Genomic DNA, 20,476 nt, shown 5'->3' with positions numbered 1-20,476 from the left:
TTAAAACAGAAGGAAAATACTATTCTATTTTGAACAGCCTTGTCGTTCACAGAAGCACAAAATACTTCATATTTACCAAAAAATCTTTTGCAGCAAACTGTTAAGGGATTTAATCAGGATTAGAAAAAAAGGATGTTCTTTTTCTCACGTCTGGTCCGCAAAAATAAGCAAAGACGGGTAAAGTTGCTTTCTTTTTATTTTCCTTATGTCTAACACTGAAAGGAAGCCTTATTTATGAAAAATAATTCCTAAGTGCCCAAACAATATTTATATGAAGATCACAAGAACTGATCTTCATTACGTCATGATGAGAAAAATGGAAAACAAGAAAAATATATCTTCATTTACTGGAACGAATTACATACATATTTTAGTTCATAATGACGCCCAGATGATTACTTATTGCTTAACGGAACCACAATTCAACAGATTATTTTATTGAACACAGAAAAATTATTAGCGAGTAAGAAAAGATGAAGACAGCGGCCTGACGCAAATGATTATAGTTTGTTTAAAAACTGGTGTGTGACTTATGAAATACTTTAAGCAGCATGGCATTCACACAAACACAACATATTTAATGGGTTTGCAAACATAAAACGTGAAAATCCATGCACAACCTAAATATTAGAACAAAACACAATGAAGGGATTGAAATCAGCATAATATTAAAAAGAAAATGCTTTCTCTTGTTTCTTGGTCAGCAAAAAAGAAAAAAACAAAGCTTGGTAAAATTGCATTTCATACCATTCAGGAACTAAATTGTCTATATATTTAAAACTGAAATCACAATTCCAAAAAAAAAAAAAAAAGGGCAGCCTCATATACAAATACTTTCCAAGTGCCCAAACAATATTTACATCAAAATCTCCAAACAATTGTCAAATAGGAGAGACCTCAAATTGTTGTGATGAAACACGAAGCATCTGAGTTCAGCATGGGGTCCAGATGAGAGCTGACATGGTGCGTAAAAGCGGTCCACGTTGCGTCCATTACGCACGGCTCAGGATGTCTGAAAGCTTGTTGATGTACTCAATGGTGTATTTAAGCGTTTGGATCTTGGTCAGGGGCTGGCCTCTCTTGCTGTAGTCCGGCGGAAGGTAGTCGCGGAGCTGGTGCAGAGCCTCTGCCAGGCTTCTCATCCGCATCTTCTCCCTTTCGCTGGCCTTCATGCGCCTTTTCACGGGCATCTTTGTTTTGCTTTGCCGTTGCCCTGGTGGAGTCACTCTGCGCCCGGTGCAGGCAAAGGATAAATCCTTGATCTCCTGTTGGGAGATGGGGTAGCAGATCTCCGGCGAGGAGCACAGCGAAGAATCCAGGGGGGACTCCGGACAGATGGACTCTTGGTTGTCTCCAGAAGGACTCTCAAGACTCTTCCAATCAGATAGGATTGTAGCCGTGACAGCTTCCAGATCCATGTTAGAAATCCAGACCGCTGCTCAGTGAGGCGGATGATGGTCGGATTGAGTGAGTGTGTTTTTTTTTTGTTTTTTTGTTGCCAAACGCGTTTTATATAGAAGCAGATCTCCGGACCTTTATGGGTTCACAGCTTAGGGGAAAAAAAAAAAGTTCAAAGAACAACAAAAGTGACAAAATGAAACCTTCCCGAAGGGACGTGGTTCGTTATCACCGTGGTGTGAATAAGGCCAAACAGACGGTTAATGTGATAGAAAGATAAATAATTAGATTCCTTCTTTGGTAAATTACTCTTTAAAGTCTGCACAGAGACAATTGTCAGTTTGATGTGATGTGTCTTAATGAAGGCTGCTGTTTCACCTGAGACATTCACACCACTCTGACAAGCCAGCACTGCGTGTGTCCTCACTACACAAACAAATACCATGTTTCAGCTCACCAGGATAAAGGTGAAAATCACAAAAGTTATGGCCCAATCACTGTCCTTGTGTAGACACTCGAAATCTCAAAAGGGTTACCTTTAAGAATGCTGTTTCTTAAAACTGAAACATTCTCTAAGATGCAAGTTCATCTCAAAAGCAACTTACTTATTCTAATACCTTTATTCTTAGAGAATTAGGTTTAAATCACAAAAATAACTCTTGCTGAGATGTTATTTGGGCATAGGATGCAGCTGTCACTGAAGCTTCTGCCAGACCTTTCATGTCTGAAAAGGTGTGAGCCCCCCCTCAGGATCAAGGAGACACAACACTGCTGTGCTGGTAAAATAAACAGCGGGTTAAGCATCCTCTGTCCTTGCTTCCTTCAGCTGGAACAAGTAGCGGGAGAAAACAACAACATTAAGTTTCTTTGGTCTCCTTTCAAAATTCAAAATTTCTGGACAACTTCCACTTCTGTTTAACAGAAAGAAAAACAGTAGTTCATCTTAAAACTACATCAGGGTTGCTACAACGTCCTGGCTGAAGTTCCCACAGTTCACATTGCAATTTTTAAAGTAAAAATGAAAAAAAAAAGGAAGCAATGATGGAAGCAAGGAAAGTATGAAGAACAGTGGATGCATACATGGACAGATGGATGATCAGATGATGAATGGACAAATTGATGGATTTAGACAATAGAACAGGGAATACAATATGGAAAAAATATTTTTTCCACACTTATCCAGACCTGGAAAGTCAAATCTGATACATTTCCAGACTGTATCGAAAAACTGTTTTGAGTTGGTGGTTTTAGATTTATGCATAAAACATAAATAGAGGAAGACTTGTGTTATGATTTAATTTTTTATTCCTTTAAATTATGTTTGGTTAAAGACGGGGAGTTTGGGCAGGTTCATGGTTTAGTTTCAGTGTTCAAATGAAGCTCTGGCTGGATTTATTCTAGACTACAAAGGAACCTTGTAAATTTATTTTTAGACAACAAATAAAACTCCAACTTGGTCACAATATGCTAAACCTAACCTGATCTCCAGGATTTTGCTTTTCTTAAAGCAGAAAGTTTTACATTTTTCTCAAAAATCTAAGAAACTACAGGAATCAACTAGAAGCAAATGGGATGTGAATTAAAGATAAAAACGGGTGCTCCTCACTTCAGAAATTTTAATCTCAGTCTCTCAGCCAGTGGCAGGGGACTATCACTACAAATCACCAAATCCTCACCCTCTAACACGATAACAGGTGAAGCTGGAGCCTGGAGAATCTCATCATCACTTAATTTAGCTGTTTGGACGTCCTGACAACTGTTTGTTTCATGTTCAACCTTTTCCCCACGGCTCTGTGAGTTTGGTCCAAAAACCAGAAGTTGTTGTGAAGTCTTAGGAATAACAGCTTTAAACTGACTGGAAGCAGGTTTCAGAGGGAAGTCTGATTTTAAGCTGTTCTTGGTTTTGTTGGCCTGTTTTGATTTAGCTCGCCGTTGAGGTCCAGATTGTTGGTTTTCAACATCATCGTCTTCACTGGATGAGCACATGCTGGTGCACACACTCTTCTTGGAGGAATGCGACACGCTGCTGTTCTTTTTGTTTCTTTGTCCTGGGTCAGAATGGCCTCTCTGTGGCGGAGCAAAGGATGAAGACAAAGCATTTGTCTTCTTTGTCTTACTTTGAGCTTCAAGCGACATAATTTGTTGCTCTTTTGAGCTTTTAATGCTTTCTTTTAATACACATTGGGTTTTGTTTGTGAGCGGTTCCCTTTTATTACCAGGTAATATAGTGCCACCACTGCTACCTTCACCGGAAGGTTCTCCACTTTGTTTTTCATGTAAATTGACCAAATAATTCCGATGCTTTGAAACCACAGCCGTGTTTTCCAGAGATTTGTCTGCATTCCTCATGAGGAGTCTGTCTCTCAGAGGACACTCGGTGTAACAGAGCTCTGGCTGTTTGATTCCAGCTTGTGTTTCATCACTGTCCGTGGTCTTAGTTCGCTCGGGCTCCGCAGCCTGGCACGCCTGTGAGGAAGGCGAGGAGGTGAAAGACAAAGCGTCCCAGTCGATATTGCTCAGATGTAAAGCGTCAATAACGGCAGAGACGCAAGGTGACCCAGTGGTTTCTGGTTCAACACCAGGCAGAGGTTTGCAGGCTTGGTCGGCTTCTTTTTCTTTCAAATGTTGCTTCACTGGAGTGTCCAAAATGATCACTTCTGTTTTTTCAGAGTATGAGCTGGAAAGAAGCAGAGTTTCTGGCTGAGTGGTCCTTTTTACTGAGGACTTCTGAAGTGTCATCTGGGCCAAGAGATCCGTGACACCATCAGAAATATCAGATGGTTTCTCCTTTTTCCTTCTTGCTTTCTTCTCTGTACAAAAAAAAAGAGAGAGAGAAAGAAAGAGGACTCAAACATGTTCTCAGTCGTTAAGAGAAAGTAATAGTTGAAAACATCTGATTAATAAAGCCATAGCAGGTAAATCCCAAACACCCATTGTTAAAAGTACTGTTGATACAAACTTCACAGTTGGCATAGAGTACCTATTCATATTTCACATCTCTATTTATTGTGACTGCTACCGATTTTTTATTTATTCCTCATTTATCTGTTTAACTTTAACATTTTTTATATATTTGCCTCATATGGTCTCTAAAATAAAAGACTGGCTAGACAACGCAATCTATCCTTATATAGATTTGTGTGTCAAATTTCTTTTGAAATGGGGTTAAATGTAAATTAGTATTGATGATTACTGTGGGGGCGAAAAAAAGTAAGCAAATCCTGTGAGACAGACACTTGGCGTGAAGTGGTTGAGCTGCCAAACTATATTTTCAGGTGTCAGAGCTGCTGTAAGCGAGATCCTTAAAGACACATGGAAAACCTTTAAACAGCTTTGATCTGTACAGCCTTGTCAGCCCAGACTGGGGAATCTGGGAAGCTTGACAACAGCAGGAGAGCATTTTTATGGAAAATGCAGTAAGAGAATATACAAACACATTAGAAAACTATTGTACTGAACACAGCATGTAGTAATATATATTTAAAGTGAAAATAATTGTCTTACGTTTTGTTTTGTTCTCTTCAAACAGAGCTTTGCTATGTAGGTAGCGTTCAACTAGCTCCGGGAAAGCCACACGGAAGAGCGACTCTTCCTCCACCGTCCTGACCTCATGTTGGTTCTCTGTGGGTCGGTCCTCTGGAAACACATAATGTTCTGCAGACAGAAAGGAAACAGTAACACGTTTAGTTTAGGACACATGAGCCCTATGTTTGGCTAATTAAATTAGGAAATATGGGTCATTCCTGTGAATCAGGGCTTCTTTACTTTTTACATTTTTTATAAATCTGAATTATTAATTTCTTTACCCTACATACATAAAAACTATTCATTTTTTTCAGAATATTTTTAGCAAATGAAGTCTCTCAGCATTAAGTAAAAAATAACAGAAGAAGTAATTCTCCCCCCATCCTATATATGTAAATTGGTAGATTTACAGTACATCACCAAGCGGAAACCAATAAAGCATGACATTTTGAAGAGATTTTAATGCCAAAGAATGACATTAAAATTGAAAACAGAAATTAAATTGCAGTACAATTTTCAATGTTAGTCAATAGTAATGTTAGTTTGAAAAACCTAAAGACAAAAAGACATAAGAATTCACCCTAAAACACACAACCTGGCAATTCCACCAAAATACAAAAATAGGTAGGTGAAAGCAAGCGAATATGGTCTCTTTTCTGTGTACAAATAATCAGAATATTGCAAAAACATGTCCTTTCAAACCTCAGCCTCAGATATAAATTTCGATGTCACTTTGCATATCAGAAGATTTGTCAAACACATTTTAGCAGTCCTGTTTTAAAAATTACCAAAAATTATTTGAAGTTTTAATAGACTTTTATTCCCTGTATCATCTCCACTGCTCTCTTTATTTACTTATATTAGTTTTTTTAAGCTAAATAGAATCTAAACATTTTGGCCACTTGGTCATTTACATAATTGGCCACTACTGTGTGTTTAAATGATTAAGTTCTTCTGTTTTACACATATAAATCTGCAGCCTGAGCTAGTTAATTTAGACTTTCTCAGGTCAGTGATGTTAAACAAGCTTGTTAGTGACGTCTGCTTTGATTTGACAGGATTCCCAGCTCAGAGAGGAAGCCAGTTTAGCACCTAGTGGCTGTTGTGACTGATCTGTCACCTCTGAACCCCACCTCACAGCCAGTCACTAACAGACAACCCGGTGACAAACACCCTGCACCCCAACTTTGAGCTGCAGCCGTATCACTCAGCTCCAGCGTTTCTTCACTTCCTGAGCATCTAATAAGTCACCAAGGGGACAAATGAAACACAGAGCACCACTTATTAAGGGAAGAAGTGAGCGTTTTAACTCACCTGGAGTGCTCCAGATGACTTCAAAGCAAGCCACAGCGTTCCTCACCCTTGGTTTCAGTATTCTGTCATAGAAAAATAACAGTTAATTATAAAGTATGTCCTGTACACGCCCCTACATTATCATCACAACAATACAGTTTTACATCTTTAAAAACATCATAAGACTACCGGACAGGCTTGATTTGAGAGGGCACGACTCGTCTGTATTTTCTGTTCATCAGCTCAGTGTATGTCATCAGGACTAAAACTTTCTCACTGGTGTAGTGTTTTGGCCACTCCATCTTCTCATAGGCAAATTTCTACAGAAAACAAAACAAAAAACTTCTTATTCATCTTACTGAAATGCATTAGCAGACACACAATGTAAAATCACATTACCTGCATCAGCAGCATATTTGGCTGTCTCCTCTTGAAATGTGCCACAGGTTTATCTTTGGAAACTAGAAACTCGTTTATAATCTGGGATAAAAAGTTCAAGTATTATTATAGCTGATGTTATATCAGTAACTTAAAGCACAATAAAAACTGGAACAAAAAATATATACCTCTGTGAATGGGAACTGCTGACATGCCAGTGTTTTCCTAAAACATAAGTTAGATATTTTAACTCTTTTTTTCCGCTTCATAGTTTACAAAATATCAGTTTATGGAAAGAGCTGCTCAAGGGGTTCTATCTTCTAGCACCTTAATATGTATCAGGTTTGCCAATTCAAATATGAGTTCAAATATGGACTTCAGAGATAATGGGGATAAATACAAAAACATGCCAAAGTTTTCAGGTTTATATTTGCAAACATTCATGCTGGGCTACCTCATAAAATCCTGTTTTTATTCATTTTATTTTATTTAGGTAAAGCCACATAAAGGAGGGTAAATATAAAACACTTTTCATACTTATACTCGTAAAAAAGAAACATCATGCATCATTTCTCTCTTACTAACTCAACTGCATCATGTCGTCGATTTTCTTAAAAGAAACAGTTAGAAAAACTTAAGGTCATTAGATTCAAAAGTACTTTTTTCATGAATCTTATAACTTTGCAACTTTTGTAGTACCTAATTAGCCAAACCAGGTTCCTATGCTTCAGTGGACTCATGCACAATGTGGTCCTGAACATGAATAAAACCCTATGAATACACTGTGTATCAATAGATGAACAGAATTAAAACTGGACAATGCACCAATAGGAAATGTCACAGCCAACAGACCATGAGTAAAAGCAAGAAAGGCATAAATACATTGAAAACGTATTAAATTAAAAGAAAAGGAGGTTAAAGACGCTTGTTTTCCTAAATCTGTAGTGAATTGTGACACTGTCATAAGAAAGTTTAAATAAAGTTTCAAGATAATGTTTTGTTTAGGGGAAGCACACTATACATTTACAGAAGCAAATTAATTTTGCTGAGTGTTTTTATTATTCTTTTGCTGTTTTGCAATAGGAAAACTAATTGCTGATTAGAAACTCGTTTTAATCAAATTGGATAGTAGTTGTTAGTAATCCTGCTTAGTTAAACACATCTCTTATCTGGGAGGCGTTTGAGCCTAAAAATATTTGATCAGAAGGTAATTCATTTTAAAGGCAGTCCTATGGATTTATGGAGTCTGGCACCTTTTACGCCACACTCTGCTGTATTTAAATGTTTATTTGTTCCTTTCAACGTGTTCACCTTATGATTCCTGTTTGTACTTTGCCAGTTCTGTTCTTTTTATAAACATTTTGATTTCCACAGTTTTGACCACCTTTGTTAAAACAATACATACTTCCTGACGTTTGCCTCCAGAGACGAGGCCTGGCGGCTCAGTTCGTAGCAGTGCCAATCACATGGACACTGATAATCGAAGTCCTGAGGCTGGCAGAATCGCTGACTGTCGCAGAGCACACAGCCACCACGCTCGTGTGCCTTGGCTGAGCCTGAAAGCCAAAGAGGAACAAGTCAGATGTCTTCTTGCATTCTGAAATCTCTCATATATGTGTATATTTTAAGATGGCAGATTAAAAGGCTTTAAATCAGTGACGTGTGAGAGGAGTCAGAGCCACTTTTTGCTCACCAGGATGTCGACATATGTTACAGTGAGAAACCTTCTTTACAACTACATCGGGCACGTCTGAACTCTCCTGCTTCCACTGGTTGAACCTTTAGTGACCAGAAAAATATTTAATGCAGCCAACATATTAGCAGTCATGTGACTGTGTGAAGAAGTGCAGTCTACCTCTGCAGAAGTGATTGTCCTCTCAGTGTCTGTATAAGCCTCAGGGCCTGCTCTCTACCAACACCGGGTATACCCTGAGGGAACCATGTAAATGTACAGTCAACAGACAGTAAGTCATTCAGAAAAAAACATTGTGAAGTAGCCTTTGTTAAGTTATTCAGTCTTCTCTACCTTAGGAATGTAATCACAGCCGAGGAGAACAGCCAATCCAACAAGATTCTCTCTTGACAGGTGTAGCTCAGTTTGTACTCGAGAGGTTTGGTAACAATCTACCTGAGGGTCCTGGAGAAAGTAAAAGTCAAAAGTAGACACACCAGTTCCCTCTGGATTAGGAATGTAAATGATAACTTCAAGGCTGGGGTTTTGGTTACAATATAGATTAATCTCAATAGATCTGAAGTGTCCAAAGTGGGGTCATTTGCAGCCCCCGAATGCAATTCAAAAATGATACAAATGTGGCCTCCAGCGCAGATGGATGATGCTGATGTAGACTTTATTATTTATTTCTAATAAAAGGTGAGAAAATAATTGGAGGTCACAGTGGCTCAGTGGGAAAAGTGATTGTCTTAATCTGAAAAGGTGTGGGTTCGATTCCAACTTCCTCCTGCCAAATGTGCCTGTGGGCTTAGCACTTCACCAATTTGTGTGTCGGGATATGAATGTGCCCACCTTTGATTTAATTATTGCGCTATTCTAGTCATGCTGGTCACATTCACCCAGCCCCACACACAATTTACCATCTAGATTAGACTCGATATTTTTCAAGGCAAGAAGATAGGAAACAATCAACAACAAAATAATCTGCAAACTTGATGCCTTTTTTTTTTTAATAAGGCAGACGTTCAAATCCCGTTTTAAAATTTAGATCTACAATGAATTACACATTTTTTTCCAACAAAAATCTGACTTCTTTATGATTTAATTAAAATATTGCATGCTTAGTTTATTGCTGAGCAGGTAAACAATATTTACAATACGTTTTTATGTGTTTTTAGTTTAAACAATAGCTTTTATTTTTGTGGCCCGCCAGTACTTTTGACTTGACAGTTTTGACCCACATGAAAAAAGGTTTAGACACCACTGCTAGTTGATACCATCTCCATAGTGATGCAGCAAATATAAATGCATTTTCTAACCACCATAGAGACAAAATCGTGTATTTGTTAATGTTGTTTCAATGTTGTTTTTAGTAAATCACTTGGATTTTTTCCTAATAGTCATTAGTAAATGCAAATACATAAAATCAGAGAGGACAGGGAAGCAGTTCAGGGTTAATTGGAAGATGGATGGAGCTACATACTAGACAATACTGGAAGAACAATCTGCTTGAGGCTGCAAAAGACTTGAGATTGGGGCGGACGTTGAATGTCCAGCAGGACAACAAACCTAAACATATAGTCAGAGCTACAATAGCATGGTTTAGATCACTGCATATGTATATGTTAAAATGGCCTACTTAAAGCCTAGACCTAAATCCAACTGAAAGATTGGGGGGAGACTTGATGGTGACTTCTGCTTTTCATACCAACTGATGGAGATTGAGCTACTTTACAAAGAAGAGAGGTTTAAGCCTCTACATTTGCAAAGCTGTTAGAGACAACCCCCAAAAGACTTCCTGCAGTAATTGCAGTAAAAGATGGTTCTACAAAGTACTGACACAGGGACGCTGAATGCAAATGCATCTCATGCATCAAACTTTTGTTTGTGTAAATGTTTTTGAAAAACATGTATACTTTTCCACCCACTTCTCAGTCAAACACAACTTTGGATCAGTCCATTTGTAAAATATCAATAAAATAAATTGCAGGTTGTGGTTGTAACATGACAAAATGTGAAAGGTTTTAAGGGGTTCTTAATACTTTTGCAATGTATTGTAAATCCCCATGAATGGTTTTTGATGATAATGTGTAATAAATAAGCCTTGAAAAGTCAATCATTTATTTTTATCAAACTATTAATTTTTAAATAATCTCTTTAGCGGTTTCCTCCCATATACTTACCCGTTTTAGTCCTATATATAATTCTGCATAACCCAAAATCCGAGAAACATACCTTGCTGTTCATATTGAAGTTCCTGTAGACCGTCCTAGCCCCATACAGGAATGCATCTCCATCGTTGGTGATGCAGCCGTCAACCAGCCCAGCTGCGTCCAGGTAAGCACACATGGCCTCTGCTTCCCCAGCAGCTGTCACCCAAGGCACACCCAGGTAGTCCAACATCTCTGCACACTGCAGAACACAGAGAGGATGTCGACAAGAGGCTGGGAGAACTTTTTGCAGCCAGTGATCAGAAAGAGCAGAACTGACCTCTCGAAGTACAGCATTAAAGCGCCCTCTGCTGGTACTTGTGGCTAACTTTGAGACATGGGCTTTTCTGAATCCGAATCTCATTTCTGTCCTTTTGCTCATTGTTTCTGATTTGAGTTTGGGAGCTTCTCCTTCCATGACAAAGACGAGCTTCACCCCCATCAGTGTGAGCGACGACACTCGGAAAAATAAATTCCTGCACATAAAAGAGCATTGTGTTGGTTTTTAAAGTTGCAACCTGTACTTTTCTGTTAAATAAATCAAACTTACCTTTGATTTAGTTTGACATCTATAGAAAATTACCTAATCTGGTTTTGCTTGATATTTAGTTGTAAGCTTCAATGCACATGCCTTTGATGACATCACATGAGGCATAAGGATCAGAGTTGTCTAAAGTATGGCCATTTGTTATTTTCTTGTTTTTTCACTTAATTCATACACAATAAATCAAATTCCATCCTTAAAAGGTATTTATTTTATTCTATATTGCTCCAACAAAATGTTTAAGCCCTATATGACACTGGGCCTAGAGAAAATTTAGGTACGCTTCAGTAGAATTAGCAACAATTGTTTCATTTCTCCCTCACTTACACAAAAGACAAATAAGGTTGTTTAGAAAGGTTCCTGATTGCAAAAAACACTCACAGCCATGATGTGGTAAATAAAGGAGTGTCACTCATCAAAATACTACATTTAGCAAATGTTTATTTGAGAGTTTTGCTGAGTCAAAATCTGAATAATAGAAAACTAATGTTATAGATTATTATAACTGTGAAAACTATTGGTATATTAATTTAGCAGAAGTTGTAATAATTGTAGCATTTCTGTTTAAATTAAAAGCAATTAGATCATGTTATAGATTTATATTTTAAGCTTGTGTAAATACCATGATACATTGGTGTAATTCAAGGTCATCATATTGTGAGAATGTCATAGAGACCCATGCCTATTTCAGATTAAATGCAGTGTCACTATAGTGTCAGATCACAGTACAATTTAAATATATGATACAAGGAGAATATGGCCTTTACTTTATTTTTTAAAAGCAGTGAACATGCATGGAAATTATCCCTCGTCTTCTGTGTATCCACGATTGGCTCACAGGTCCGGGAGAGAAACCACAAGACAACCCCAGTGACCCCTTTCTACAGCTCCTTCTGGGGGATCCTGAAGCATTCCTATGCCAGAGAGGATATATGGTACACCCAGCAAGTTAAAGTCTTCCTCAGGTTGTTCTGCCAGTGTAAAGTCCCTGAGAACCTTCAACCCAGGAGGCATCCTGTTCTAATGCACAAAACCACCTTTCAATGTGTCATTGCACTCAAACTCTGGCACTAAACTGTAAAGTTGGCCCCCTTGCAATTCAAAAGTTGCAAGATCTGTGTCAAAATCTTTCCATATTCTCTCTTCTGTCATAGTGTCTTCTAATGCCAGCTGATCGGCTCAATTAGTGTGCCTCTTGTGATGTCATCAAGACAATCACACACAAAGAATCATCTGGGGGTTTTCTTTCAGCAGGCCTACGCTTTTTTAAAACCTTTTCATTTGTGAGATTTTTAAGTCTAAATCCATAATTCATAACCCAGGTGTGCTTTCATATTCAGTGTGAGAAAAATGCACCACTGAATAGTCTCTTTACAATCTGCTTATCAAAGCCCCTGTCAGCTGAGATCAACATATAAAATACGCTGCGATGGACTTGATGTCAAGAAAAAATGTTCTAATAAAGGCTTTTTTTAAAAAGAACAATGTATGGTTACCTCAAATGGGGCTTCGTAACTCTGCCCATCATGGCCTGGACATGCTGAGCCTCACAGACCCATAAGCTCAGGTCCACTGCAAGAGTCTTTCCGCTCAGACTGTACAACGGCACCGACTCACGGACCGGCTCAACGATGGACCACAAGTCGTGAACACCCATGATTAAATACCAGGAAAACGGAATCAAGTTTACAAAATGACGAGAAATAAACAGAAAACGCAGAAACGGAACAACAAGAAATAAGTTGGCGAGTCGAAGATTTCAAACACTGGCGCCGTCATAAGGCTGCGTTCCAATCCGCTGTGTTACGCTTCCTTTCAGCTGTAACGACTGTCTTTACACCTTATATTAATTATATTTGATATCTAAATTGAATGAAATGTGTGAGTCATTACTTCGTCTTCTGTATATCGTCGTTATTAACGCTTTAAAGTTAACGAAAGTAGGGAGGAAGAGAAGATAATCACGAAGTAGATCGAAGCCTGACGTTCAAACAAGAAGACGTCAATTTCATGCGCCTGCAAAACCCTGTTGCTATGGATACTCAGTTTGTTCATACGCTGAGGATTTCAGCAATGGGCTCAAAAAGTCTAATAGAAATCGTTGGTGTAATTAAAGACCCAAATTTCCATGTTGCCAAAAGTATAGCGGAGGTAAAATAAAGTAAATATTATGTTCCACCTTTGATGAAATAATTAATTTAATGCTCCACATTTGTCATGCAGGGACTCAGACAACGGTTTCCTGAAGAATTTCTGGATCCAAAGATTGTGCCACTTCTTGAATTTGACTGGCACATATATATATGCAACAAGAAACAGGTAGGTGAACTCATTCAGCTAATTATAGCCTACAGAAAACAAAACGTATTCACATCCATTGAACCTTTTCACATTTTATTACATTACAGCCACAAACTTCAATGTATTTTATTGGGATTTACTGTGGCAAACACACACTAAAGAATTATTGTCAAATGAAAGGAAAATTATATGTGATTTTCAAAATTTCTAAAAATACAAATCTCATCTGAAAACCATGGCATGCAATCATTTTCAACCCCCTTAGTACCCCTAGTCCAGCGCAACCAATTGCCCTAAGAAGTTACCTGTGGGTGATTTAATCTCAAGATAAATACAGTGATTCTGTAAAAGCCTCAGAGGTTTCTTAGAGAACATTAGGGAACAAACAGCAGCTGGTCAGAGGTTGATGGGAAGATGAATGATAAATACAAGCCAAACTTGGAAGACTAAGCATATTTGTGTCCTAATATGGCCTAGTCAAAGTCCAGACTTAAGCCCATTAAAAATCCAAAGCAAGAGTTGGAAATTGACTCTTCATTCAGTCTGACTGAGCTTGAGATATTCAGGAACAAAATATTCATTCTTTAAATGTGCAAAGCTGGTAGACAAAACACTACAAAAGACTTGTGGGCATTGACTCAGCAGTGATAAATACAAATATGAACATTTTCAAGGAGTGTGAATACTTTTGGAAGGCTTTGTATACTGATCATTATAAAATATTTTAAAATAAGCCCTACATCAGTAACTTGAAGCACAGAGATATTTAAATTATGTAAAGTATTTTATTTTATTTCATTGTGTTCCTTGTACATAATAACATACAAAAAATGAGACAGTGCTTCTTTGGGATCTTCAACAGAAATAAAAATTAACCAATAAAACCACTAAATGGATAAAAACATTAAATAGGAGCAACAATATAAAGTGTGGAATCTTAAGAGCAGTCTGGTACCTATTAGGAGCAGCTCACAAAGTTGATAGAGAGGGTGTGGGGCGTTTCTGAGGATCTTGAATGCAATGTTACTGCAGCGAATCTGAAATAGATCCTGGACAGAAGATAGGTAAACTCTAATGATCCTTTCAACTCCCCTCACTATCCTCTGCAGGGTCTCATAACATTTGCAAAATTTTTCAATAAAATGTGGATGAAATATGAAACTATAAGCAACTGATCAGACATGAAGAAGCAAACCCATTGACTGACAAAACAAATGAAACAATTTCAAGCACTTTGATTAGTCTTGAAAAAAACACTAGTTCTCAAACATTGGGGGATCAAAAGTGTGAAAATGTCTTTGATGGTAAAACATTCGTATAGTTTGCTTTTCTGATGCCACTATCTGTGATGAGAGATAATGTTATAAATAAAACGACTGAGTGTGCACAAAGCTGAGGGCTATGATGCTGTACTCCTACGCAGATATGATCTCGCTGCAGTTTGACGCCATTGTTATTCTAAAATGCTGATTCACAACACAGCTATTGTTGTGAACTTGTGATTTCAGGAGCTGCGTGGTGAAATGTGGCAGTACTCCAGCAACCTGGTATGCTATCTTAACGGCGTTCTCGTCGGTAATGAAAAGCAACTCGCCAGCTGGGCTGAGAATCAGTGGAATTTCTCTTTCACTCATCCAGAGGCTTTCTATATGGCTGCCACTGAGGAGTACTCCACCAAACACCTCCAGAAAACTGGAGTAAGCTGACACCACAGTAACAGAAATTACATGTAAATAAAGTAGAATGGCCAAATGTGCCTCTAGAAATACGTTATATTTTGTTATATATTGTGTTTTAATTCTCCTGAAGAACTTCTCCTTTTCTTGAAAATTTTATTTTAAATCTCGGTGAGTTTTTCCTCTTTAAATAAAGGCTAAATAAAAAATATCATCAGTAAAATTCTAAAATTAGTTTTTGAAATGATGAACAGTATTCCAATTCATTGATCTCATCATCAGTCCGTCCACAATACCTTGGAAGTAATATATTATAAATAATAATTTTTACAAAATTTGATCTCTCTATTTTATGCCTTATTTTGAAAGCATCCTCCTCCTGTGACTATTATTACGTATAGCCCTGCTTGGCTTCATGTGCTTTAGATGGTGTGGCACTAACCCGCCACTCCAGGTTGCTGCAGGTCACCTTGTAGTACTTTATATGCCTTGCATGATCTGTTTTTCACAAACTGTACAAATCTTTAAGGATTTCTCAAGCTGAGTTTATTTTTAGCGCTGGAGGGAACTTAATGGTATTATGACTGGAAAACGTACTGAAAAGATAAGAAGCTTTGAAGCAGGGATTGGAAGCTCTTTACTGATTGCCTCATTGCCTTTAGAGCAGTTTATTATTTTGATAAGAGGATTGTTAATAGCCTAAGACTGCTTATTTTCTCCTCAACATACACTGAAAAACGACAAAGTAATTGGAACCAGGTGAGCTCGTCTTTATGCAGTAAAACTGTTAATTATGGATGGACGGATGGATGGATGGATGGGTGCATGCTTGGATGGGTGGATGTATGGACTGTTGCATTCCTAAAATAATTTCAATTATAATACAATGTTCTTAACATTTTATTCTTATGTAAAACTTGTGTTTAGTGTTGATTTCAGACAATATTTCAATGTGGCAAGAACTGATTTTTTGAGCAAATTTGGCATTCACCAAGTTCTCTGAAACTAATGTGAATCTGCAGAGCTTGTTAAAAAGTTAAAACCATGGCTGTTGTTTTTGGTAATCAAGCCTCCATCCTTTCTTTCCAGCATAAGTTTGTCTTCACGGACATCCAGGTAGCAGGAGAACCAGCTGGGAGGTTATGTTTTGAGGTGAGACCTTTCGGATCAATTTTATGCTGTTGCTTTCGAAAAGGAACTTTAAAATGTGATTTTAATGTAGAAAAAATGCTTTTTCGGAATATAAATATGAGAAAACGAAGGATTAATATAGAACAGCATGCTATCTCTTCTCTCCTCAGCTGTTCTCAGATGTGTGTCCAAAGACATCAAAGAACTTTGAGGCTCTGTGCACAGGGGAGCGAGGACTGTCGCAGAGTGGCCTCCCACTCCACTACAAGGGCTCTCTTTTTCATCGTATTGTACCCAATGGCTGGGTGCAAGGTGGAGGTACTGTAAGAGGCGACTCAGTCACCTCTTACTTTTCAAGTGCCTCATGATTATTCAGAACATGCATAACTAGATACATAATTGGCTAATTCATTTAGTTGCAGGAAATTTGATAATGCTGATTTACTTGTCTTTGCACTGAATGCATTTGAAGTCTAAGACATGGGTCACTGTTTATAATGTTAACATGGGCTTTGTATTTTTAAATTATGACATTTTTAAATAAGGTGGCATTATAGTTCAGTTATTTGGCCATATATCACACCAAATAAATGGTGCACAAGTCTAAATACATGGCTTTTATATCCTTACATAACACCCATAACAGACAACACTGAAAATGTATTAAACTTTCTTACAATCCCCTTAACTGTAAATTTAAATATGTTGCTCTCACTATACATATGGTAACTATCTTTAAGCAATGTATTGGCTTATCAAGCTCAATACATATTTGCTTTACTTGAATTATATAGTATCTTGCCTTTGTCATTTTAAAAAGGGGCTGAGAGAGATGGGCTTCTGAGTCAGGTCATATTAACAGTCCCAGTAAACATAAATACATGATGTGTGGCTTTTTGGGATCCCTGAGCCTACTTCATGTTGCCAGACAGGTCCTATTAAAGTAATTCCCTGATTCTACAATTCAAGCAGGAATTCACGGTTTAAATAGGTGGGGGATTATATTTTGAAATTGGTCAAGGCTGGTTTGGTTTTAGCTTTTTTCCTTAACAAATGAAACCACCATTTAAAAACTGCTTTTTGTCTTTTCTTGGGTCATCTTTTTCGTATTTTCGGTTTAGTTTGATGACCTGAAACATTACGCAGGAATAGAAGAAATCTCAAAGGGGGATTGTATAAACTGTTTCATTGCATCATCAAATTAAAATTAATTTGACATTAGTATTTTAATGTCACTAGTTTTGTCAAACTGCACCGTAACTTTTCATTTTACTCTCTGCAGATATTTCTCCTGGGAGTAAAGGTAATGGGGGTGAGTCAATCTATGGACCAACTTTTGAAGGTACCAACAGAAACAGTTAAATTAAAATAACATATCATGGTGGAATTAGTGGGTTCATTTAGTTTGTATCCCCCTTAACATGTGACCATCTCACCTGTCAGATGAATGTTTTGCTGTTTCCCACTCGAGGCGGGGAACTTTGGGAATGGCCAACAACGGTCCCCACAGCAATGGATCCCAGTTCTACATCACCTTGCAGCCGGCGCCCTGGATGGACAAAACCTATGTTGCCTTTGGGTTTGTGTTGCCTAATGGGTTTCAACAGACAGCAATCTAATCACTAAGTGACTGTATATTTTATGTCTGGTTATACTCTTTCTTTCTATTTCTAGTCAAGTGGTTGAAGGTGTAGACGTCCTGAAGAAATTAGAAGAGGCCCCAACTTGCAATGAAAGACCCAAATATGAATGCAAAGTGACATCTTGTGGAGTGTTACCACTGTAGCTTCTGTATATTAGTGACTTGCACCTAGTGTTTTTCTGTGTTTTGATGCATGGACAAGCTCACTTCCATATTCATACATACTTTCCTGTTCAGAAAAAAACTTGATTGGAATTTTTTTAATGAATTGGAACTTGTCTTATTAAATGCCTTGTTATACAATTTATTGAGAATCAGTGCACTGCAGAAAACTTGTGGTCTGTATGGGAATGGTCAGCATCAAAGATGATCTCTGATCATATGCTGTCAGCAATTTCTTGGATATGTTGTGATAACATCTTCTAACATGTAGGAAACAAACTGTTCTTTGGGCATTTAGGTTAGCATTTTGGAACATTTCTGCTGTTCCAAATGATTAAAAAAAATAATCTTGTCATTAAGTTTTCCAACAGTGTTGCAAGTTTTGTCATTGCTGACTTTAATAATTTTTTATTTAATTATGTTAAATGGATAATTGAGAGTGAATCCTCATTTTAAATTGACAATGGGAAGGTTTATACAGGTCCTTCTCAAAATATTAGCATATTGTGATAAAGTTCATTATTTTCCATAATGTCATGATGAAAATTTAACATTCATATATTTTAGATTCATTGCACACTAACTGAAATATTTCAGGTCTTTTATTGTCTTAATATGGATGATTTTGGCATACAGCTCATGAAAACCCAAAATTCCTATCTCACAAAATTAGCATATCATTAAAAGGGTCTCTAAACGAGCTATGAACCTCATCATCTGAATCAACAAGTTAACTCTAAACACCTGCAAAAGATTCCTGAGGCCTTTAAAACTCCCAGCCTGGTTCATCACTCAAAACCCCAATCATGGGTAAGACTGCCGACCTGACTGCTGTCCAGAAGGCCACTATTGACACCCTCAAGTAAGAGGGTAAGACACAGAAAGAAATTTCTGAACGAATAGGTTGTTCCCAGAGTGCTGTATCAAGGCACCTCAGTGGGACGTCTGTGGGAAGGAAAAAGTGTGGCAGAAAACGCTGCACAACGAGAAGAGGTTACCGGACCCTGAGGAAGATTGTAGAGAAGGGCCGATTCCAGACTTTGGGGGACCTGCGGAAGCAGTGGACTGAGTCTGGAGTAGAAACATCCAGAGCCACCGTGCACAGGCGTGTGCAGGAAATGGTCTACAGGTGCCGCATTCCCCAGGTCAAGCCACTTTTGAACCAGAAACAGCGGCAGAAGCGCCTGACCTGGGCTACAGAGAAGCAGCACTGGACTGTTGCTCAGTGGTCCAAAGTACTTTTTTCGGATGAAAGCAAATTCTGCATGTCATTCAGAAATCAAGGTGCCAGAGTCTGGAGGAAGACTGGGGAGAAGGAAATGCCAGAAGTCCAGTGTCAAGTATCCACAGTCAGTGATGGTCTGGGGTGCCGTGTCAGCTGCTGGTGTTGGTCCACTGTGTTTTATCAAGGGCAGGGTCAATGCAGCTAGCTATCAGGAGATTTTGGAGCACTTCATGCTTCCATCTGCTGAAAAGCTTTATGGAGATTAAGATTTCATTTTTCAGCACGACCTGGCACCTGCTCACAGTGCCAAAACCACTGGTAAATGGTTTACTGACCATGGTATCACTGTGCTCAATTGGCCTGCCAACTCTCCTGACCTGAACCCCATAGAGAATCTGTGGGATATTGTGAAGAGAACATTGAGAGACTCAAGACCCAACACTCTGGATGAGCTAAAGGCCGCTATCGAAGCATCCTGGGCCTCCATAAGACCTCAGCAGTGCCACAGGCTGATTGCCTCCATGCCACGCCGCATTGAAGCAGTCATTTCTGCCAAAGGATTCCCGACCAAGTATTGAGTGCATAACTGTACATGATTATTTGAAGGTTGACGTTTTTTGTATTAAAAACACTTTTCTTTTACTGGTCGGATGAAATATGCTAATTTTGTGAGATAGGAATTTTGGGTTTTCATGAGCTGTATGCCAAAATCATCCGTATTAAGACAATAAAATACCTGAAATATTTCAGTTAGTGTGCAATGAATCTAAAATATATAAATGTTAAATTTTCATCATGACATTATGGAAAATAATGAACTTTATCACAATATGCTAATATTTTGAGAAGGACCTGTATGTGCTGCTCCTTCATTGAAAGAGCAAAGTCTTTCTTACTCTGTTGTTTTATGACAGTCTAATGAAGAAGCTGCTCAGGGTTCTCCATGATGTTCTTCATTTTATGAAGTATCCTTCATGGCACCATCATCTTCAGAGCTTCCAGAGGAGTCCCCAGAAAAGAGTCATCCTTCTTTGTCTGCTTGTTAAGCTTTTTTAAGTCCATAGCTCTGATGCTGCAACCCCAACAGATGATGGCAGAACTCTCCACAACAGACTTATAGGAGATATGCAGCATCTTGCTGCAAACACTGAAAGACCTGCAGTAGGATCAAGAAGTACAGTCTGGTTTGTCCCTTCTTGCAACTGTTGCGTCTCCAATCTAGTGTATTTTTCAGCTATTTTTACACCTCTAATTCTTATCATATACTGACCTTTAAATCTTCAATAGTCTCATTAGATTTGTTAACATTCAAGATAAGT

The 20,476-nt window shown here is 38.2% G+C and overlaps 3 protein-coding genes across 4 annotated transcripts; 1 reads left to right on the top strand and 2 right to left on the bottom strand.

Moving 5' to 3' along the window:
* Positions 1-134: 134 nt before the first annotated feature.
* Positions 135-2,551, bottom strand: msgn1 (mesogenin 1). Its single transcript, XM_047388966.1, has one exon. It carries the CDS (start codon positions 1,416-1,418, stop codon positions 993-995), a length of 426 nt encoding a protein of 141 aa, XP_047244922.1. The 5' UTR covers positions 1,419-2,551; the 3' UTR covers positions 135-992.
* Positions 2,552-2,685: 134 nt separating this feature from the next.
* LOC124882529 (flap endonuclease GEN homolog 1) lies at positions 2,686-12,699 on the bottom strand. The gene is made up of 13 exons (XM_047388962.1): positions 12,517-12,699; positions 10,757-10,952; positions 10,502-10,678; positions 8,621-8,731; positions 8,450-8,523; positions 8,288-8,373; positions 8,000-8,150; positions 6,783-6,819; positions 6,616-6,696; positions 6,406-6,536; positions 6,238-6,299; positions 4,903-5,052; positions 2,686-4,208 (listed from the first exon to the last, which is right to left on the bottom strand). The coding sequence occupies exons 1-13, from the start codon at positions 12,675-12,677 to the stop codon at positions 3,001-3,003; spliced, it is 2,625 nt and encodes an 874-aa protein (XP_047244918.1). The 5' UTR covers positions 12,678-12,699; the 3' UTR covers positions 2,686-3,000.
* Positions 12,700-13,030: 331 nt separating this feature from the next.
* ppil6 (peptidylprolyl isomerase (cyclophilin)-like 6) lies at positions 13,031-18,073 on the top strand. Of its 2 annotated transcripts, none has more exons than XM_047388964.1 (8): positions 13,031-13,171; positions 13,244-13,339; positions 14,830-15,018; positions 16,087-16,149; positions 16,299-16,446; positions 17,411-17,440; positions 17,572-17,707; positions 17,803-18,073. In XM_047388964.1, exons 1-8 carry the CDS (start codon positions 13,031-13,033, stop codon positions 17,912-17,914), a joined length of 915 nt encoding a protein of 304 aa, XP_047244920.1. In that variant the 3' UTR covers positions 17,915-18,073. The 2 variants fall into 2 exon arrangements, with proteins under 2 accessions (XP_047244920.1, XP_047244919.1); XM_047388963.1 differs by having other exon boundaries at positions 17,411-17,470.
* The last annotated feature ends 2,403 nt before the right edge of the window (positions 18,074-20,476 follow it).

Source organism: Girardinichthys multiradiatus, chromosome 15, assembly GCF_021462225.1.
Source record: "Girardinichthys multiradiatus isolate DD_20200921_A chromosome 15, DD_fGirMul_XY1, whole genome shotgun sequence".
Lineage (NCBI taxonomy): Eukaryota > Metazoa > Chordata > Actinopteri > Cyprinodontiformes > Goodeidae > Girardinichthys > Girardinichthys multiradiatus.
Note: the sequence above shows the minus strand (reverse complement) of the source record. Positions and strands in the feature narration are given on the sequence as shown.